Source organism: Osmerus eperlanus, unplaced genomic scaffold (genome assembly GCF_963692335.1).
Source record: "Osmerus eperlanus unplaced genomic scaffold, fOsmEpe2.1 SCAFFOLD_635, whole genome shotgun sequence".
In the NCBI taxonomy this organism is placed as follows: Eukaryota; Metazoa; Chordata; class Actinopteri; order Osmeriformes; family Osmeridae; genus Osmerus; species Osmerus eperlanus.
This window is the reverse complement of record NW_026911084.1, coordinates 864-17,046: the sequence shown is the minus strand read 5'-3', so window position 1 is coordinate 17,046 and position 16,183 is coordinate 864. Positions and strand designations below refer to the sequence as shown.

General features: G+C 43.6%; 2 protein-coding genes across 2 annotated transcripts; both read right to left on the bottom strand.

Annotated features, from left to right (window-relative positions):
• Positions 1-3,241: 3,241 nt before the first annotated feature.
• Positions 3,242-4,601, bottom strand: LOC134015570 (myb/SANT-like DNA-binding domain-containing protein 4). The gene is made up of 2 exons (XM_062455118.1): positions 4,167-4,601; positions 3,242-3,976 (listed from the first exon to the last, which is right to left on the bottom strand). The coding sequence occupies exons 1-2, from the start codon at positions 4,590-4,592 to the stop codon at positions 3,242-3,244; spliced, it is 1,161 nt and encodes a 386-aa protein (XP_062311102.1). The 5' UTR covers positions 4,593-4,601.
• A 5,404-nt stretch (positions 4,602-10,005) lies between these two features.
• On the bottom strand, positions 10,006-15,953 carry LOC134015571 (ELMO domain-containing protein 1-like; the record flags this gene model as incomplete). Its single annotated transcript, XM_062455119.1, is given in 11 exon segments — positions 10,006-10,064; positions 10,067-10,180; positions 10,582-10,602; positions 10,605-10,714; positions 12,417-12,467; positions 13,278-13,346; positions 14,011-14,144; positions 14,976-15,105; positions 15,374-15,471; positions 15,616-15,644; positions 15,808-15,953. Coding segments are annotated over 11 exon segments (961 nt in total), but the record flags the coding sequence as incomplete, so codon positions are not given.
• Between the last annotated feature and the right edge of the window lie 230 nt (positions 15,954-16,183).

The following is a 16,183-nucleotide window of genomic DNA, read 5'->3' as shown; positions in this document are numbered from 1 at the left end:
CTGTTGGTGTCTAGTCTTCACTCTCGACTTTGCAATTGTCTTTGGAGATTATTGTTGGGGTGTGACAACACAAGGAAGATCGCAGTATCGATGGACATTAAGGCCGGGAAATGAAAATCAATCAATCAGAAACATTGCAACAGTTTGGTTCATTATTATTAACAAGAAACAAGAAAAAAAACTACTTTTTTGTCAAAAGACCCAGTAGACCAAAGAAGACCACTGTAGTGGATGACCGAACAATAATCTCTATGGTGAAGAAAACCCCCCTGACAACGATTTAAAAAGTTTACCATACGTAGACTACACCAGCAGGACTACAGAGGGTATACTACAAGATGCAAACCACTGATAAGCCTGAAGAACAGAAAGGCTCAGAATCAGTTTGCTAGGGCAGCCTGTAGCGTAGTGGTTAAATGACTGGGACAGGCAAGGTTGGTGGTTTGAATCCCAGTGTAGCCACAATAAGATCCGCACAGCTGTTGGGCCCTTGAGCAAGGCCCTTAACCCTGCATTGCTCCAGGGGAGGATTGTCTCCTGCTTAGTCTAATCAACTGTATGTCGCTCTGGATAAGAGCGTCTGCCAAATGCCAATGATGATGATGCAATGTAAAAAGCACCTGAAAAAGCTCCAAGAGTTCTGGAACAGTCTTGTGGACCGATGAGACAAAGATTAACATATTAATATTAATGTTAATAAATGTATCAGCGTGGAGACAAAAAGGGAATGGCCATGATCCAAAGCACACCACCCCATCCGTGAAACATGGTGGAGGGGGTGTTATGGCTCTTGGGCTTGTATGGCTGCCAGTGGATACCCAGCGTCTGGTGATGTCTATAACTTCAAGCTGTCATTGCATGCAAAGGATATGCAACCAAACATAAAAAAATATTACTTTATTCTACTGTTAAACAGGCCAATATTTTTTTTATGGCCATAAAAAACAGCTGCAGTCTGTAACGTCAACCTCAGTGTCATTGTATCCTTTCTTTATTATTACTAACCTTTATTTATACAGGGCAGGTTGACTGAGCATGCATGCTTTTTTGCAGCAACACCCTGTTAATGCCCCCCCAAGTACCCTAACCTGCATACTCAAAAATGTGACACTGTCCAATGAATTGTGGTGCTTGCTGTAGGTCTCAGAAGTTGTGTTCGTTAGCATTCCCTTCAGGTTCGTTGGCATTTTTGGGGAGACCACTGGGTACATGTGGACCCCAATAAGCCTGGGTGAACAGAGGACACTCACCGTAGAAACTGTAGAAGCTGCCTGTAATGATTTCATAGCTGTGCTGATGAGAGATAATCATGGTTTTGAAATCATTAAGACACCTTAAAAAGACATCATGCGGAATCATGCCGACTAATGCTTGCACAACATGAAACATTTGGAAAATATATTTTAAATGACATTTAAAATAAAGGCTTGCTTGTACTTTCAACACATAACGCAGTAGCATAAAAGGTCAACAGATACAGCTAGGTATTTTTATTCTGTATTCTAATATGGACTAAATATGCGAGTACATCTCCGAATCTTTTTTTGACGTGTGGCATTTTACCCACAAGAGGGCAGTATGACAACAATGACAAGGACAAAATGGCAAAGGACATGCAATGTTATTTGCAACTGACTAATCACAGTATTTATGTAGCACGTGTACCCTGACACACGAAAAAAGACATGAATGCTACATATTCTATTTCCAAGCAGTTCCCTCAGACAACAGACTAGTCCTGAGTACAAAACATTTTGTTTTATGCAAACCGATAATTAGCGGTTACATTCGTAAACTCTGTTGAACCTCACGTGACACCTCAGACGTTTATTGAACCTAGTCTGCAAACTGCTTCCCCCCTATAATTATGCCTGCGAGTTTCAGCATGCTTTAACAGTCAGGCACCTACCACGGCATAGTTATATTAAAAAACAAAAGGGAGATGAGATCTATACAAACAATCAATGACTGTTTTCCAAAGTGAACACAGGTTGATTATGATTGGTTTTCATTGTTTGTTGTACAGTACTTTGAGAAGTGAAAATTTCAAGTAACATTGTATTATGGTTCCAGACCACATTCCTCAGCTTGGAATTATCTGTAATGCATTATGGGGAAAAACAGGAAATATGGAAACTATGTTCATGATGGTATTAAACAATTTATACAGGCAGCACCGATAATTCCCCAAAATTGTGCAACACTGAAAAGGATGTAGTTCTGATTGAAAGATACAATTTATGTATCTTAAGTCTTTCGGATTCAAATAATGTTTCAATTCTACTTTATATGTAGTGAGGCAAGTCCTTATCATGGGAATCCCACACATCAGCAGTAGAGAATAATTGGCTACATTGCCCCCTGGAGTAAAGCCTACTATGCCATCCATCCTGAGACTTGGGCCCTGTGCCAAAGCTCCTTAACAATATGGACCTGCACAAGCTGCTAGTCTAATGCCCCTGCTACACTCGGACATTTCAACATCAGTAACATTAACACCACTCAACCCAAGGAAATGGCTAGTAAAAACATATAGTGTTGCTATAAAATAAATAATAATGTTCACCTCTGTATCAAGAAGAGGGTGGTAAGCTATAAGGCCTTTCCATACTGTATGAATCAGAAGGCTTGAACATTCAGAAAACTGAATGGACAGGAGAGGGCTTTGTTTGAGGGGAGCAAGGGTACTGCACTGGCCTCAATCCAGAGAGAGGAAGAAACTAAACAAGCTGCTCTCTACTGAGCATTTCATTTCAGTTAAAGGTACAATAGGTAACTTCGGACTACTAATGGTCAAGAGAGGAGTTGCAGCAACAAACACCCTCAAAGCACAACACTGTTTATTGCTACCCCTTCTCTGTGAACACGCTGACGTTGAAACACCCCAACGCCATTGGCTGTGGCAATTAGAACCAATTTTTAACCAATGAGCTTGAACTATTGTACAGCTATACAATGTTTTGGTACAGAGTGTCGGTCCGTCAACTGTGTATTTTCAAAACCGAATTTAAGGACTATAAACACAGGCAGAGGGTGAGTCAACATGTCAGTGAGCCAATGATAGGAAGGGATTGACAATGGTCTTGTAACAATGTTTTAACACAAAAATATCACCTATTGTACCTTTAAGAAAGTCAACCACACCCGGCTCTCCCTGTCCCAGTGAATGTCTCCCCTTCCTCATCCACACCTCCCCTAAAGAAGTCTCATGTGCTGCAGATTCCCCGGCCAGGTCACAGTCCTATTGCCCCTGGAGGGCCAGCTGCTGTCCGTCTTTCTGCAGCCGCATGCGCTCCTTCTCCACCCGGAAGCGCTCCTTCTCAATCTGCAGGCGGCCGGACTCCAGCTTGAAGAACGTGAGCGTCTCCTTCTCCAGCTGCATCCGCTCCGTCTCCAGCTGCAGCCGCTCGGACGCCAGGCTGGCGGCGGGCTGAGTCTGGGCCGGCGGCGCGGCGACCTGCCACGCCTTCCGCTCCCGCTCGCAGTCCTCCGCGGGCGCGGGCGCGCCCCGCCCCACCTGGCCCACCAGCCGCTCCTTCTCCACCCGCAGACGGTCCCGCTCCACCTGCAGGCGCTCCCGCTCCACCTCCGCCTGCCGCAGCTTCTCCCGCTCCACCAGGAGGCGCCGTTTCTCCACCCGCAGCCGCTCCGTCTCCACCTGCAGGCGACGCCGCTCCAGCTCCAGCCTCTGCCGGGCCACGGCGACCAGCAGGTCCAGGCTCCCCACGCCGCCCATCCCCAAGACCAGCCCCGCTACGCCCGCCCCGTCCGGCGGCAGCTCTGCCTCCAGGTCCCGCTCCGCCTTGGCGCCGGTGCGCAGACCGAACTCGTCGACGCGGGAGAATGTGTCCGGCACGCATCCCTCCCGGTCCACGTCCGGCAACGTGAGCGGGAAATGGTCCTCCTCGTTCTCTTCTTCACGCTCTTCTTCTTCTTCTTCTTCTTCTTCATCATCTTCTTCTTCTCCGCCGTCGCCCTTAAAAGAAGCGCAATCAGAAGCTCATTTATGTGCAACATGAAACGACTTAAATGTTCTTTTCAAAATGTGTGTGCCTTTGTGTGAGCGGGTATGTACACCGTATGAAACATAAAATGACACACAATCGCACACAAAACCACAAACACCAAAACTAAATATATTCTCGGTTTTCCTCCCGGCTCTGCACCTGGACTGCTGGGGGGCTGTTGGCCCTTTCCATATCAGAGAAGTTCTGCCAATCACAGTCCTGGTCCTTGGGGAAGCCACCAAGGTCTGGTGGCAGGTCTGCCCTGCACAGAACATTATCCTCGCTCAAGGACGGATCGTTCTCGTCCTTGAGACCGGACAGCTCCGCTCTGACTTGCTTCCTCTTCATCAGCACCCTCCAGTCCAGGTACCGCCTCTTGACCTCGACAGCAGTGCGCAGGTCGCCCTCGCCCAGAGCGTTGACGCAGTTCGCCACCTCCTCCCAAGCCCTGCGCTTCAACTCCTTGATGGCGGTGTTCTGCTGCTTGGAGAAGAGGATGTGCCGGCGCTTGTGTATCTCGCGGATGAGGGCCTGCGTCTCCTTCGCGCTGTAGTTGCTTTTCCGCTTGCGCTTCAGATGTTTCATGTGCAGGAAGTCCAGCCGGGTGGCCAACGAACGGCGGCCGAGCCTGGAGAAGTCTGAGGCCAGGAAAGCATCCAGCTTGCTGACTGTGGAATCAGTGGTCACAGCCACCAACAAACCGATTAAATCCGCTGTCAGGCTTGCAACATTAATGTTGGGGCGGTCTGCGTTTAATTAAAGTCACAGTAGTGAAAATACCACACTATTGCTGAGGAAGTCTGAAAGAAGAACGACAAAGGTGAAAGTTAGTCACAGTGTTACAAAATAAAGCACCAACATCAACTAATTTTAATAATAATACATCTTGAGGGGAAAAAACAGACGGCTATAGATATTTTCATGCAAGCTAAAAAAAAGTATTTAAGTTTTGTAGCGTTATTTTGCAACATAATTTAATTACTTTCACTTGTAGCAAGCTAGTGAGCATGCTCAGACAGAAGTGCTTGGTCAAAACAAAGGCAAACACCTATGTCCAAGCCATTTAGTAACTTAGCTGTAAATATACGTCAATGGAATCCATATAACAAAATAAGCACAAACAACTCGCTAATGCTTTTGTAATACACTCAAAATAACTCACTAGCTGTCACCACTAGCTAGCTAGTGCTTTATTACTCTAACGTGCACTTCACGGTTTACTGGCTTCTGCAGCTAACATTAGATGGCAAGCAATGAAGCTAGCTACCAAATTGCAATCGGCGGTGGTTTCCTAAAGGCTATTTGACGGAACAACAACCGAGACGCAATTATAACTGAACAGTGTGTTCGTAACGGTCTAGCTTAGCTGGAGATATATCATGCAAATAACCAAACACTGCGTTTGCTTACTGCTCACCTTGCGAGCGTAAAAGCTTCGAATGAGAAGGAACCTAATGTGAGTCATAATAAGCCACTTCCGGTGTACAAAAGAGCGGACATTTTCAAAACAAAAGCTGAATTTGTCATATTTTATTATTATTTTACTGTACAGAAAAATCATATAATATTTTACTGTACAGCTGGAGGTCCTGCGATAGATTGGTGACCTGCCAAGGATGCATTCATGCCTTTCACTCAGTGTCTGTTGGGCTAGGCTCCAGTCCCCCCATGACCCTGACTAGGAGGATTAAGCAGTTTAGAAAATGGATGGATGGATTGATTTCTAGAAAAATAATGCTCGTTTTGAATTTGGGATTGGTGTGGAAGTTCAGTGCATAAGGATAGTAATTTGTTTTCCTATAGAGATGTTTTTTTCTGTACAACCTATATATTCACTACAAAAACTGTGTTTATGCAATTCAATTATTACCCAAAAGAGGACAAAGAATAATCAAGGAATAGTAACGCTGCCTGTAATTACATCTCCTTACCATCACACATGGCATACAGTAATATCCCTAAGTGCACAGAGATATACAGTAGTGTGCAAGGGTACCCCTGGTCAAAAAGCCTTTTACAATTAATATAAGTGAACAGAAGCAAACCCAACCTCTAAATGGTACAACATTAAACATGACAGATTTCTTCACATTTTAAAGCAAGATTACTTTTTATTTAATTATAATTTTTTTTGTTTTAAAATAATAAAAAAAGGAAAAAGTCCCTTTCTCTCCACAGATTATAATAATATTCAAGTCTGGGGACTGTGGTGGCCATTCCAAAACCTTTATCAATCTTTCCTGGAGGTACTTCATGGTTGATTTCTAGGTATGCTTTGGATCATTGTCTTGCTGGAATATTCAACCTCTCTTCAACTGTCTAGACTGACCATTGAACATTAGCCTCTAGAATTTCTTGATATTTTGTGGAATCCATTCTTCGTTCCACTCGCACAATATTTCGTGCCCCGAGCTGCCACACAACCCCAAAGCATAATGGATCCACCTCCATGTTTCTCTACAAAACATACCTTCTTTGGTGGTGGCCACAAAGTTCAATTTTGATTTTGTCTTCTCCGCCACACATTGTTCCAAAAGGCTTCAGGCTTCTCTATGGTTTCTTTGCATACTTCACACTTAATTTTGTGTTGAAGTCGTTAATTTCTGGAAACTCTGCCATGTAGGTCTTCGTTGTTTAAAATATGTTGTATTGTTGTTCTGTGAACAACACTGTGTTTCCTCTTTTTTTGCAGTGATGTGTGGGTTCTTCTAAGCATGTCTAACCAGGTCTCAAACCATTCTATCTGAAATCTTTCTTGGTCTTCCAGACCTTGCCTTGACTTCAATTGTTCCATTTATCTTCCATTTTTCATTCGGAAAATTGATAGATGTTTTGTAGCCTTCTCCTTCTTGGTGGAAATAAACCCTCTTCATTCTGAAATCCTTGGACAACTGTTAGTTAGTTAGAGGACATGGCTGTCAACATCAGACAGAATAGCCACTGCAGTCAGATACTTCAGAAGGCATGGAGTTACTTCAGAATTAAAAGTTCAGCCCTGGTATTATACTCACCTGACTCATTGAAGCTATAACCTGGTAAAATCACCTGGGTCTGGGCCTTAGTAATCATCTTTTTTAAAAGTTACAAAGAATAATCCAAAAGGGTTCCCAAACTTTTGCACAGGGCCCTTTCGATGATTTCCTTTTTTAAAATCATTTATAAACTATGAAAATAAAAAGCAATCTTGCTTTAGAATTTGCAGAAAGGTCTCATGTTCAACTCTATTTACAGGTTCAGGTTTGCTTTCGATGACATACATTACATTACATTATTGGCATTTGGTAGAAGCTCTTATCCAGAGCGACGTACAGTTGATTAGACTAAGCAGGAGACAATCCTCCCCTGGAGCAATGCAGGGTTAAGGGCCTTGCTCAAGGGCCCAACGGCTGTGCGGATCTTATTGTGGCTACACTGGGATTAGAACCACTGACCTTGCGTGTCCCAGTCATTTACCTTAACCACTACGCTACAAGGGCTGGCCACATTTTTGCATGAGTGCAAACAAGAACAGCACAGAGAGCAACCTTTGAGTATTTCCTTTCCAACTGTTGTTTGTGGACATTTATTGCTGTGGCATGCTTTACATCACAGACCACAACACCAGAACAGAGATCCCTGTACACTCGGAAACTGAATGGCCATAGATACATTCCAAAATGATCTTGGCAGGTGTATGTTGAGTTGCCATGAATTACACAACCCGACAGCAATCTCCTCATCTTGACAGAAATAATGGAAGAGGTAGTAATCTTAGTATTCTGAGTACATACCTCAGGATTGCTGAGCCAAGAAGAGAAGCTGTGATGTAAAGACTTGATGGTCATCTGAAGACTGTGGACTGAAGACTGAAGACGGTAATTGTGGGGACACATTCATTTTCCTAGCTCAATTTAATAAGGATAACACTGAAGAAACTCCATATTTTTTCCTGCAATAAGCTCAAAGCTGACAAATACCATAGATGTCATCTTTTTATTACATTAAGCTGTTAGTATAAATACGTAAGTACCTTTTATCACAGTACAGTAGATTTGTGCACATTACATAAGCATCTGCATTGCTAGGGTGTGTCTTGCCTGGACATCTGCCAGGCCTTAGTAAAAACAACACAGAAAACAGGTAAGTACAAGCACCTCACAGAATCCATCATGCACAGTGATCTTAGTGGCTTGGTGAGATGACACATTTTGTTTCTTAAAGCACTTTTATACAGCAGATATTCATTTATTCTTTCTAATGTCTTCTACATAATTATTGCACACTACAGTAAAGCCCTTCAACTCAAAAACACAAATGGCCCTTTGTGGCCATTAAATAGATGGTGTATTTACACAATAACACAATTCTCAAAAAACACTGAAAACATTCTAATTGCCGTGAATGAAAGTTGGAGCTTAGAAAGGAACATATTTCTGCAACAGACTGACATTTAGACTCAAGTATTATTACACAATACTGCTGACAGGCTTAAGCATTCACATTTAAATGTCACTCACTGATTTAATACTGTACTAGAAGTAATGTACAGTGGCTGTGGCAAAGGAAGATATTACATTGCTCTTTTTAGACAAATAATTTCTATGTTAAGACCATAAATGTTCATCGAAGCTGTGACTAAACTGCAGAAAAGCTCAATCATAGCTGTGTTAAAAATTCATGCAGACCCTGTGACCGTTAACATGAGGTCATCAATGCAATACAACATATGAACTTATTCATAATTGCTAAAAGTTAAAAGGGCTTCACCAGACTAAACACAGATAGCAAGTTAAGTTACAAAACATGCTTTTGTAATACTATATATCAAATAAGATGTTTAAATGGAGATGCTACAAAAATATAAAAAACAGTCCCCTAGGTTAAATTAAATGTCATTAAAAATGTATGTGCCATGGTGCAACAGAACATCACAGTACAGTGAAAGTGCAAACAGTGATCTGGACACTCAATGAAAATCATAGTTACGATGTGCTGCGTAAGAATGAGGAGCCAAGCGAACAGCAGGCACCAGTGTTGTTGTCAAACCGTCCAGACAAACCTTGAATTATTGCTTTGGCTACTAGAACAAAGAACAAACATTCCTCCATTTTTCTAATCAACGTTCAGATATCTTTTTTTTTTTGTTGCACAAACAATCATGAATCTAGTATATTAACATTCACAAAGAAAATGTCTTAAAGTCCCTGTTCTTACAATTGCTTGTTATTAATATTTTTTGGCAAAGAAATACTCAGGTCTGATAATTCTGCTCCCATATTGTGGAGCTGAATTCCTTGTGTTATTGTCACCTAACGGACATGTCTAGCACAACTGCGAGCCGTGACATTACTGACCATAAGATGGGTGTTGTCTCAGCAGGTGATTGACTCAGCAGGGCCGTCAGTTCTTCTTCTGACTTTCTGGCATTGTAACCGCTCTGCTCTTCGTGTTTTTTTAGTCCAGTATTTTTCATGCACTGCCTCATCTGCCAAAATCATCAGCATGCAGCAAAGAGCTTCTACTGCTTTCCTTCGTTTAAAATTTTCTTTCTCTTACCTATTTCCGCAGTGGTAAAAAAAAAAAAAATCGCTTTGCCACATCCCTGCTAAGTCTTTGATTCGCTTCTGCCATCCTCTCTCGACGCAGCTCTTAAAACGGCCCGGTTTCTACATTATTCTTCAAAATGTATGTCATTTAATTGACAATTCCGTGTAAAATGTTCACCCCATCTAGACTGATCTCATAATACATATCGGCGACAATACGAATGATGAAAGCGATAAATAATGAAAATAGTAACTGAAAGATATGGCACGGCTCAGCGCTGCCAATGCACGCATACAATCAGCACGGTCTTCAGTGACGCTGGTGCAGGGCAGCAGCAAGGCAGGTGTGGGTGTGAGGACAGGGCGGTGACATCGTGGCAGTGACATGGAGCAGCTGGCAGGGTTACAGGTAATGGAGGTGGGGTGGGGGTTTTAAAGGTTTGGGGACCGGGGGGCTCTGGGATCGTAGGTGACTACAGGTTGACCAGGTGGAGGTCGGAGGCAGCGAAGTGCGGGCACAGGGTCATGTTGGGTTCTTCAGCTGCTTCAGGACCCTCTTGTGGAACTTGGCACGGACACGGTTAAACTCCATGATGTCGGAGGGGTCCTCCTCTGTCCAGAACTTGTGGAACTCCTGCATGAGGTAACCTGAAAACGGGAAAAGCAGACTGTGAAACAGGGCTTTGCAAGGGCAGACCCCGACTCAAACCGCAGCAGGACAAGTGTCGAAAATCTCAGCTATGAAAATGAGCTGTGCCATGGAGACCAGGGGCAAGGAAACACTGGGTTGGGGCGGCCTGTAGCGTAGTGGTTAAGGTGCATGACTGGGACCCGCAAGGTCGGTGGTTCGATCCCCGGTGTAGCCACAATAACATCCGTACAGCCGTTGGGCCCTTGAGCAAGGCCCTTAACCCTGCATTGCTCCAGGGGAGGATTGTCTCTTGCTTAGTCTAATCAACTGTACGTCGCTCTGGATAAGAGCGTCTGCCAAATACCATTAATGTAATGTAATATAGTAGGTCTATGCACGGCAGAGCAGATATACTCACAGAAGGTCTGCTGGAAGTTTGCAAGGCTGGCATCTCTGGAGCCACATTGTACAGGTGGGTCTTCAGGGCACCGCTGACCAACAACGCGTAGGCCAGGTCAGTGATGTTGATGCCCACGATGGCGAAGGAATATCTGCCATGGCAAGAGAGGTCTGCTTCATCATCACAAAGGACAGCTAATTTCAGCCCACCGAGTATGCTGCTCACGCAAGGTGTGAGGTTGACACAATAAATCTCAGCGTTAATGATGATTATTCCACCCCACATTGAGACTAATAACGGCACAGGATTCATGACTTGCGGTCAGCAGATGGGTCCTTAGCAGGCGGGTTCTCCCCTTATGGTTAATGTGATGGTATGTACTTTGAGCTGACATTGAGCACTTAGCATTGTGGGTAATAACGATGAAGGTCAACAGCACTGCTACAGCACATGCTTGAACAGGGTGCAGAATGGGGGATTAATCAGCTTTACTGGGCATCGACAAGCCATGTGATAGAAAGGCACACATCTGCATTGTGCAAGATGTCATTCCCAATAGCATCTCAGTCTTTTTCTTGCGCTATCAGCAGTTGTTTTATACCTCCATCACCTGTGTTCATGCAAAAGGCTCTGACTGTTTAAAGGAAGGCTGCCATGTTAAATGTCTGTCATATTCACGAAACTCCTATCGCTAAACTGCTAATGTTTTTGTTCCTTGTAAGCAGAGGTCCAGCATAATTCCAGTGTTTATGTGTGAATGAGAAACAGGGATAGAGGGTATGCATGTATGTGTGTGTGTGATATGTATTCCTGTGTGTATGTGTGCCTGTGTGTATGCATGTGCGCATATCTGTGTGTATGTGTGTGTGTGTGTGTGTGTGTGTGAGTGTGTACATGTGTGAGTTTGCACACACAAGCATATGTGAATAATTCCAATATTTCTAAGAGATGCCAACCTGGTTGGTTTTTTTTTTGTTTTTTTTGCTTTCATATTTTTACAGATATTGCATGAATTCCTTTTTATTGATTGACTAATTGTGTCATGATCTGTGTTTTGTGAATTAATTTCATTGTTTATTATCCTTTATTTTTGTAATTTATTATTTTTCATATTCATGTTTGTTTTGACTGTCATAGTATTCCTGTGTTTGTGTCTGCCTTACCATGTGCTTGTGTTTTCTTTGTCCTGAACCCCGCCCTCACCTGCCTCTGTTAGCCACGCCCCCTTTGGTTCATTTGCATTCTAATTGTTCTGATTGATTCCTCCCTGTTCCTCGTTGTCTCCTGCCCATTAGTAGCTTCCCTCTGTTATTTAAGTTCTTCCCGTTTGTTCAGCCCTTGCCAGATTGTGCCTGAAATGTTTAGTGAGATATTCTACCCGTTTTTGCTCTGTTCCCATGTGCGCTTGATAGATCTTTGATTTTCTGTTTATATAATATTTTTTGGATCTGATCTTTTGGCATTTTTTGAGTTTTGGGTTTTTGAGAATTTGTTCTGTCTTTTCTGAGTTTGAATTTTTGATTTTTGATTTTTGAATTCTGAGTGACTGCCTTGTCTGATCCTGGTGGAAATAAATTATTCTCTTTTTGTCTACTACTTGCCGGTCTGCATCTGGGTCCTTGTCTGCGAGTCCTGACAAATTGTGGATTCAGGGCAGTTTCTTCACAGTAAAGTGCAATGAACATCCAGATTCAACACTACATTGAGCCCACAACATGCACAAAATGTATTTGTATTCACAGTAACTAGGAGAAACCGCTGCATGACAACAATCTTTAAAGAAATATCCAGCATAAACTTAAAGGGAATTGCAGCCAATTATGTTTTGAGATGGGGTGACAGTAGATACTCACCCGATCGCTTTATCAAACTTCTTCTTTTCCCACTCTGCCTTGCTCATCTTGCTGTGGAAAGAGACCAAACCACACGGGAAAACAGCTCTGTCAGATTACCAGCAACCAATAACTAATATGCCCCAGGCAGATGGCTTACACCCGGGGTCACAGATGTTCAGAATTAAACTGGTGGGATAATTGCATCATATGTAATCATTCCATAATTCATTTCATAATCTAGTTCTCTGTAGTGACACATTATGTATGTAGAAGACATGAGGATTCTACTTAGAAATTGGCATTGGAAACTAAATAAAATGTACAAAATGGAAAAGCATATTAAATGATTTAAAAGAATAAAAGCAAGACAAAATGATGAAATACCTGGTGGTTCCCTGGGCAATGGGCCTACTCAAGAGAGAGGAATGAAAAGAACAAAAAAACATGTGTTCACTGACAGGATGCAGTGGACCTGAAGCTGATCAAAAGCAAACTGACGGTAAGGCACAGGATCTCCTGTTGCTCCAGATTTCTCTGACTTTGGAAGTGGACAGTGCGCAAATAAAGCATGGAAACTGTGTGAAATGCAAAAGAACAGACGTGACAATTTGGCAAACAGATGTGACAACTCCAGATGATTTACCCCTCTTTGCTGGAAGCGACAGTATCTTTTTTCCCCCAGCTCAAAAAAATCTTGAAAGCTATGCTGTAATTCGGAATACTCATGACCATTGAATACCTGAGTCTGACAAATAATAATTTTCCGAAGCTATCTCATTGTGAATAGAGTGACACGTCAGAATTGATTGGCGTTTCCGTCGTGCGTTGGCTGTGGCATGGCCCTGCGGAGAGAGGTGAGGATTGGTGGGGATAACTGACCTCTGCTTGGGCTGCAGTGAGTCGTGAAGCACCTGCAGGGCCGCAGCCTTGTCATGCTCTGCAAAGTATCTGCAGCCACAAAGAAACCGCATGAAAAGGCCAGGGTTATCGACACAGTGGTTACCGTCAAAAGTAGTTCTGCCTTCTCACTGCTGCTAGCAGGGTTAGTAGTAGAGTAGCCCACTTCCTCTCTGTGCAGGAAGCGCCCCTGAGCGCACATGCTCAGCGAGCACTTCATTAGGTATTTATTAGACTTATGTTTTAGACGTATCAAGTCTTCTGCTGCTGTGGCCTATCCACTTAGAGGTTTGACGCACTGTGTGTTCAGAGATCCTCTTCTGCATACCACCTTTCTTATGTGTGGTTATTTGCGTTACTGTCACCTTCCTGTCAGCTTCTGCCAGTCTGACCCTTCTCCTCTGACCTCTGTCATTCACAATGCAACAACTGCTGCTCACTGGATGTTTTTTGTTTTTTGCACCATTCTCTGCAAACACTGGAGACAGTTGCGTGTGAAAATCCCAGGAGATCAGCGGTTTCTGAGATACTCAAACCCCCCTATCTGGCACCGACAATCGTTCCACGGTCAAAGTTATTTAGATTACACTTCTTCTCCATTCTAACATTTGGTCTGAAACACAGCTGAATCTCTTGGCCACCTCTGCATGCTTTTAAATATTTGCATTAACAAGCCGGTGTACGGGTCTACCTAATAAAGTGGGTGTATACTCACAGGAGGTTGTGCAGTCCCAAGAGGCCCATGCCCCTAAAATCGGTCTTCGGGTCACTGCCTTGGAAACCAATTTCACACCACTGCTTAGAGATGCGTCCAGTCAGTGGAGTTTCAGGCCGCAGGGCCTTCCACAGCTGCAGAAAAAAACACCAAGGTGGGGTCAACGCCATTTCAATTCAGCCATTTCAGGAAATAAATTGAAATTTTATTCATACATTGAAAATGCCAATAATGTCCGTTGAGGAAAGTACAATTCATTAATTGAATTTCAATTAATTTCTTTAACTGGCGGAATTGAAATGGACCCTGCGTGTCACTGAAAGGGGCTTCACTGAGCAAAAACAAAGACACATATATGCAAGACGATAAAGGAAAAAGATGGTAGCTTTTCAATATATAAAACACCACTCAGACGCTTGTGAAGTTATTGTCAAATGTCTCTAAAGCAGATGTGCATAAGGACAGATGTACAGGTGCGTGGTTGACATCAGCCTTTTCTATCCACTTAAAAGCAGGTGTATAAAGGTTTGCAACCTCCAAGGTCGGGGCCTACAGTTGGATCATAATAAGAATCATAATGTTTGCAGCCTACAACAGAAGAGAGCTTAAACACTGTTTGTGTGTGAAGAGAGGAATGTGAAGACTGTTTGTGTGTGATGTTAAATGGTAAATGGTTGGCATTTATATGGCGCCTTTATCCAAAGCGCTGTACAATTGATGCTTCTCATTCACCCATTCATACACACACTCACACACCGAACGGCGATTGGCTGCCATGCAAGGCGCCAACCAGCTCGTCAGGAACATTTAGGGGTTAGGTGTCTTGCACAGGGACACTTCGACACGGCCCGGGCAGGGGATCGAACCGGCAACCCTCCGACCGCCAGACGACTGCTCTTACTGCCTGAGCCATGTCGTGTGTGAAGAGAGGAATGTGCAGACAGGTATCCGGGCTTGCGCTTTACCTTAAGCAGCATTTCCTCATGCTCTGCGTTCTCACAGTCATACGGCTCCCTACGTAGCTTCTCCACCTCCAGCACCAGGTTCCTGTAGCCCACAATCTGGAAGAGGCTAGCCTGGAGAGAGATGCCCAACCTGGGCAGGAGAAAGACGGCACGTGGGTGAGCAAGGGGAACCGTCTCTGCATTCTGAAAGAAACAACTGGACCATGACTCGGGTCAGAGAACAGGCCCAACTCCACCTGTTCCACCTGCCGATAAGTAGGTCTGAACTATGATGCCAGAAGGAAGAAAGACGTGGCCATGATACGGGATGTGTTGCCCTGATGCAGGGGGTCAGTCACACTTAAAACATGCCCCGGCTTACTGAAGACTGATTGGAGAAAACTTTGGGCACAACTTACTGTGGGTTTGTGTCGGGATTGATCTTTTTCAGGGTCATGATGTCATCGATAGTCTTCTCCACTGAATCTGGATGTACACTGACCGCAGATTGGAGGAGCTGATAAGGAAATTATACCGTAGATATTACCACAAACCACATCACTGTACTACACAATATGTAGGGGTAATGGCCCCACAGATTGACAGTCTTAGCCAAATTAAACCAACAGTGAAAAACGTGAAACATAAAAACTCAACTCACCTCATTCTTAGAAAACCTAAGAGAGGACTCTGTCAAGACAAAGCAGATCATCGCAGGAGGGGTCAATAAACTATTTCCAACAGATATGTATCTTAACAGAAACAACAATAGTTTAAATTATAATTTACAGCATTTAAGGACAGTGGCTGATCTGCAGGTAACTTGTGATAATCACGTAACGTTGACAATCACCTATCTTGAGGGTCCTGCGAGCCCCCGGTTTGTTACTGTAGCAGATACGCTGCAGTTCGCATCGCCCGGTGACCTTCCGGATCACAAACTTCAGGGTTCGCCACAGACATTTGCAGTACAGGAATACGAAGAACTGCGTCAGGACCCTGGGGGGACAAGAAAAACGATCATTTCAACTATAACTTACAGCATTTAAGGACTGAATTCCACTGACTTCCATCTCCTACTGAGGCCGTTATCAAGTCAATCAGATCAGGACAGGCCACATGCTATGTGTAGTGCCCTCCAAAATGTTTGGGAAAAGACCCATCATTTATTTATTTGCCCCTGTACTCCACAAATTGAGATTTGCAATTTAAAGAATCACATGTGGTGA

Bases quoted from the DNA above. Each gene is read 5' to 3' on its own strand.
- LOC134015570 (XM_062455118.1), bottom strand. From the start codon at position 4,592: ATGAAACATCTGAAGCGCAAGCGGAAAAGCAACTACAGCGCGAAGGAG. The intron at 3,977-4,166 runs GTGCAGAGCCGG...GCTTCTTTTAAG, and splicing joins ACAGCCCCCCAGCAGTCCAG to GGCGACGGCGGAGAAGAAGA.